The sequence below is a fragment of the Opisthorchis viverrini genome (assembly GCF_000715545.1).
Source record: "Opisthorchis viverrini unplaced genomic scaffold opera_v5_721, whole genome shotgun sequence".
Taxonomy (NCBI): domain Eukaryota; kingdom Metazoa; phylum Platyhelminthes; class Trematoda; order Opisthorchiida; family Opisthorchiidae; genus Opisthorchis; species Opisthorchis viverrini.
Window position 1 is genome coordinate 22407 of NW_008752366.1, and position 5649 is coordinate 28055.

A 5649-nucleotide genomic window follows, 5' to 3' on the forward strand; every position below is an offset into this window, starting at 1 on the left:
GCAGTACCCCAGCCCTCATGCTTCCTTCCGGTGACATAGCAGCTAGGCACTGAAAGGGTGTTACAGCTGTTCCGATATTAGGGGTTACATCACAGTGCCCCACGAGATGCGGCCACAAACCCACTCACATCACCATCCACATTTTCCTGTTTGTCAGGAAAATATTTCTGGGCGAAGGACTTCGTTGAAACTGAGGAACTTGGGATGGATAGGCCATGTCACTTTGGTGGGTATGGACAGTACTGTCCACTGACAAGTGAAGCCGATCCGTATTATATAACTTCGTCCCTCTCCCTTCTAAGAGGACGAAAACCGATCGTTCCACAAAAGAGGTTTCTCCAGAGACAGTCTCCGATGCGGTGGCCTTTCCTGGTACCGTCTACAGATGCCTATACAGTTGCGCTAGATGTACGACATACATCGAGAGCGATGTATGTAGTGTGCCATCATATAACGACCCGATTGAAAGTTACGTTAGTCCTGCGCACGATCACACCCATCCCACGTCCCAATGTCAGGTATCAACTGCGGCGCGCCGTGTAGTCGCCGTAAGGCAGCTGCTCACACACTTGCAGGTGTGTGAGATGGACCAAGTGGTTAGAGCGCGAATTTACTGACCGGAGGGCCGTGGTTCGAACCCGACCTCTTCCACTCGACTTGCCCTGTCTAGACTTGGGCAACCTGGCAGTATTCCAGTCTTCGTGCTTCCTTCTGGTGACATGGCAGTTAGGCACCGGGAGGGTACTACGGCTAAGCGATTATTCATTTATTCACATGCTATTTCGAGCCCACAAAGTAAGCCAGAGTAACGAAGGAGCGCAACTGCCCCGGGTAGATGTGATTTGGATTACGAATACCCAGACCGACGCCCATGCTGTGAGCGATCCATCTAATGGGGACGTATTTCGTGGGGTTTCTTAACACTGCCAAAAGCCTTCAAATAGTTTGCCTCATAAAAGAGAAAACTAGCAACCAAGTGGAAAATAACGGCGGAGTTGTGTACCGGAAGTTTGGATCAGTAGGTGTCGATGCCATCAAATAACAGGATGACGAGGTATAAGGCTGAAGGACTAGTTGGTCATATTTTCACTTCTAGGCTGCAACTTTGGAATCAAAATACCATTTTGTTCGCCCAACAGAATCAAACACATCAAATTGATTACTTTGCTGCTAATTGATGTGCCGGGCATCTATGAGCCGCATCGTCCAGAGAGATTGTAAATCGAAATGGTTCAGCCGTGCCTAGCTGTTATGCCACCAGAAGGAAGCTCGAGGGCTGCGATGCCGTCAGGTTGCTCAATCCTAGACAGAGGAAGCCGAGATGCAGACGTCGGGTTCGAAACACGCATCTTTCGGTCGGTAAATTCGTGCTCCAACCACGGAGTCATCTCACCCAGAGATTGATTGCACTCTACCAAGTTTGATAAATTTAAGTAGCTGTTCACCAAATTCATGACCAAAACGAATACGGGTTGATCCTCTCAGGGAGGGGGCGATTGAAGGGTCTCATTCAAACGGACTAAAAAAGTGATGGCTTCAATCGGCCAACCGAAAATGGTCCGCATGGATGATAGTTCTCATAAAGGGAAATATTATTGAAAAGCCGTACATATGGAAACTACGGTACAGGACCCCCGACCACAAAGAAAAGTTTCGCTTTTATACCATTGGGAGAGGTTTTTCGCCATTAAATGTGATCTTAGCTGAGAGTCGGAGGACGGTCTCTCGATTTCAGGCCGGAGCCACATGACCCGAGTGAAGTGACCTCAGCGGTTGGAGGGCGTCCTCTCTTGTGAAGAGTAACCTATACATAGCAAGCTGCGTCGATGGTCAAGTGTTGCGCTCAGACAACAAGTATCTCTTACGTCTAAGGATGGACCGCTAGTCAAGTTGAGGCCCCCATGCAAGGATTCTGAAAAAAATATATGACTGAAAGACAACAAGCTTGAGGTCATCAAAAGCCGCATTGACCAAAACGAAGTATACGGGAACAGAAGAATCGTATTTTTGGAGTTATTTTGGCAGCTAAGCATGGATAGATAACTGGGGGTAGAAAATTGCGCCATACAAGAGGGGGGCGTCGCTACGTTCAGGCTTGTCAGAAAGACGGAGGTCTGTAGTCATCTTAATCACGAAGGGCTCAGTTCAAAGGAGACCACAGACAACAAGCGATAAAGACTTACACACGGTCCACGGCAAACTGGTCCACAATTGTGTCTGCCAGAACATTTGAAGTACCCCAGGCGGTTTGGTCAGAGATCCCTATGCCGTCTGGTGGCAGAGGAGGAGCTTCACCCAGAGAGCGCATTACGGCCATGCCAGCGTCAAACATCGAGACGATAACCTCACGAAGCTTCAGCTGGTTTTCCTGAAAGGGTTGTGTGAAAAGGGACAGTTCATCGACCACTGTGGGAAACCATCTACGTAGATAACAACACGAATAAAAGCTGGATTAGGCAACAGAGATAATCGCGGCCCACAACCCACCTTGATTTTGTCCAACGCCTCCAGATGTGCACGCAGCCGTACTAGTTCGACACGTAAGTTGCATGCCTCCATCTGAGCGGCAAACTTCGCCGTTCGCTCAGCATTCACTTCCATTTGCAACTCCGCCACGCGCTTGGCCAACGATGCATTATTGCTCTTCAACGAGGCCGCACAAATTGAACGATTGACTGGGGAATGCGATCAAAAAAGATATTTGGTTAGCATTTACTTACTGGGGCAGAAAAAATAATCACCAGATCACAGAAATTTGAGGAGTCTAGAGGATGAAAAAATGACAGTAAGAGTGACTGCTTCCTACGGATAAAGTGCACCCACTCCAGTAACAGGAGGCTATCCACAGGGGACGGTCTGTAAATTGAAGTTTCAGGGAGAAAACAAAAATTTGGGCCTGAAAACAGCACAATAGAAACATATTCACGATGCTACGTGTTGTTAGCTCACGGGCCGCGGAAAGGTCCATGGTGTAGATGAAAAGTGGGAGTTTCATAGTTTGCTGTCTTTGGAAAGCATCAAGCAGACAGAAGTTCGGTCAGGCAAAGGTGGACGGTCATTTGGAATCAGTGGTTGCTTCCTCAAAATCGAATGGAATGAGTGTGATGGACAGTATTACAAGAGGGCAGAAGTTCGGTCAGGCAAAGGTGGACGGTCATTTGGAATCAGTGGTTGCTTCCTCAAAATCGAATGGAATGAGTGTGATGGGGGGACAGTATTAGTCGCCGCGGCAAGTCGAAAAAACACAGAAAAGCCATATCTCACCAACTTGACAACTATCAGCCATGAGGGTATCGAACGAGAATTTAACCTTGTGAACTGCTTTCTCCATTCATAATAAATATTTCGCTTCTGACCTAAGCTGTGATTTCCCCCAATTTTCACTTCCAAGAAGCGATACACACAAGCACATTTCTGAGATTGAAGTGGGCTCCATTTTTACAACCCACATTTCTGTTAAAAGCCGGCAGTCCAAATTGGAAGTACCAGGTAACCAAATGAACTGCTTTCAAAGTATTAAGCCAAGTAGTCCAAACGTCCTCCTTTGCTGGACACCTCTCAACTAAAACCTGCCAGGAAGGCCAAAGGAGAGAAACCAGACTAAGAGTACCGAGACCCCGTACTACGAGTAATCGTACTACAAGATGACTTAGGGCTAAAGTCGTAGCGTGCTGTGCGATGGGAGTGACAGGACAGTAAGGCGTTTCCCTCAAGCGGCCGGCATGTTCATATTTACGGAGGCAGCAACACTATCTTCCTCCGAGAAAGAACGGATTAGAAGAGGTCGAACATAAAAACCGCACACTTCGATCACCCAACAGTTGACCGTGACCACTGATACACCAAGGAATGCGGTCGAAACGCCCCTAAAACGAGACTTTGGTGTTGTGCAAGAGGCATATGCTGTGGCAGCCGTACTAGGAGTCAGAAAATAATGTCTTACGCCCTGTCTCCTCCGGTTAAGCCAGCCCCTTTAGCTAAGTTAGACTATTAAGTCATCGGATTTGGACAGGCTCCCAAAGAAATCCTACTGCCCACTGCCTCGCGGGTCAGGCTTTTGAGTTAGAGGCTTGAGGTGAGGTACACCAACAAAATCCCCTTCTCCGACCTGAGCAACCGGGAAGTGTTATTTGTTCACACATTTATTTGTCCCTCCCCAATCCCTTCCCATCATACGAAGAAACGTTGCCGCGTCAGTTGATCGCCAGTTATCTGACCTATGTGTTTTATACACCCCGCTACCTGAACTCACGAGATCCTTTCTACATAAGAGCATCCAAAGCCCATGCTTTATGTCAAGTTGGCAAACAGGCAGTGCCGTTCCTTGTGGGAGACACGATGTACACGTCGACACTTCGTGCTTGTGATGGACCATAAACCACTGTCGGCTTTATTTAGTCCCAAGAATGGTATCCCAGTCTACAAAAGCTAATACCGGCAACGACGAAGCCGTTCAGTTGTAATACCCTTTCGGGTGTTACACGCAACAGAAGGAAACACGAGGGATGCGATACTTCCATGTTGTCCCAGCTTAGACAGGAGAAGTCGAGAGGCAGAGGGGGGTTCGAATCACGGACCTTTCAGTCAGTAAATTCGCGCTCCAACCACTGAACAATCTCTCCCGATTCTGCTGGGCTACAACTTTACCACAAAGTTTGCCTCAACCGAGAAGAACGGGCAGGCCGATGCGCTAACGCGCCTATTTACTTCCCATGAGTTGGAAGCAGAAGACACGGTCATAGCAACCGTTGCCATCGAACCAGAAGTCCGTGCTGTGGTGTTGGAGACCATGAACCAGCTACCCGCGACTTTTGACACGGTCCGCGATGCCAGTGAAAAATGGCAGCAAACTGCAGAAGGTAATGGAGCACGATCAATCCATCTGGTAGACAACCTGTCCATCAGAACTCTGGAAGCTTTTTTCAACGAGGAAGTGTGCTATCTTTCATCAGTGGCTGTCTTCTCTTTAGTGACCGAATTGTCATTCTCGGCGAACTTCGCCACCGGGCCCTAGCACAGTTCCACGATGGGATAAGCCGCATGAAGGTCCTTGCTGACAGATATGTTTATTGACCTGGTATGTATGAGCACGTTGAGCAGGTATCTCGGATTTGTTTCTGATGTGCGGCTGCCCAGAAGTTACCCAGCCGCAGCCTTGGCCACAACCGGAAAAACCATGGTTGCGCATCCCTGTGGATTTTGCCGGGCCAGTTAACGGACGAAGCTTTCTCATCGTTGTCGATACATTCAGTAACTGGCCTGAAATCCTTATTGCGTCTGAGACAACAACGATGGCAACCATCACTAAACTGCGGTGTTTGTTTTCAGTATTCGGTATTATATGTCCAACAACAGTATTCAGTTCAAAGTCCATCAATTCGGCGAATACGTTCAAAGACAGGGCGTAACACAGGCTACTTCTCCACCATTCCATCCCTAATCCAACGATCAAGCTGAACGGTTTGTAGATAACTTTTGACGCGCCTTGCCAAAAGCAGGGGGAGGGTGTTGTGTCTTGATGTACGGTAGTGCAACTCTGTGCCGGTCCCTTGGCTTCCTGCTCCGCCCACTATGATATAGCAAAAGGCACGGTAGCTCTACACAGCCCTTTATGGAGACAGGAAAATCATTACAACTGTATATATATAT

At 48.1% G+C, this 5649-nt stretch overlaps 1 protein-coding gene across 1 annotated transcript in view; it reads right to left on the reverse strand.

The window, feature by feature from the left end:
* Nucleotides 1-5649, reverse strand: part of T265_15657 (hypothetical protein) — a gene marked incomplete at both ends in the record, with an annotated part of 25029 nt that overhangs the window by 10719 nt on the left and 8661 nt on the right. The window contains 2 exons of the mRNA XM_009178877.1: nucleotides 2184-2368; nucleotides 2488-2675. Coding sequence (XP_009177141.1) covers nucleotides 2184-2368; nucleotides 2488-2675 — 373 coding nt within the window. The remainder of the gene's footprint in view (nucleotides 1-2183; nucleotides 2369-2487; nucleotides 2676-5649) is intronic.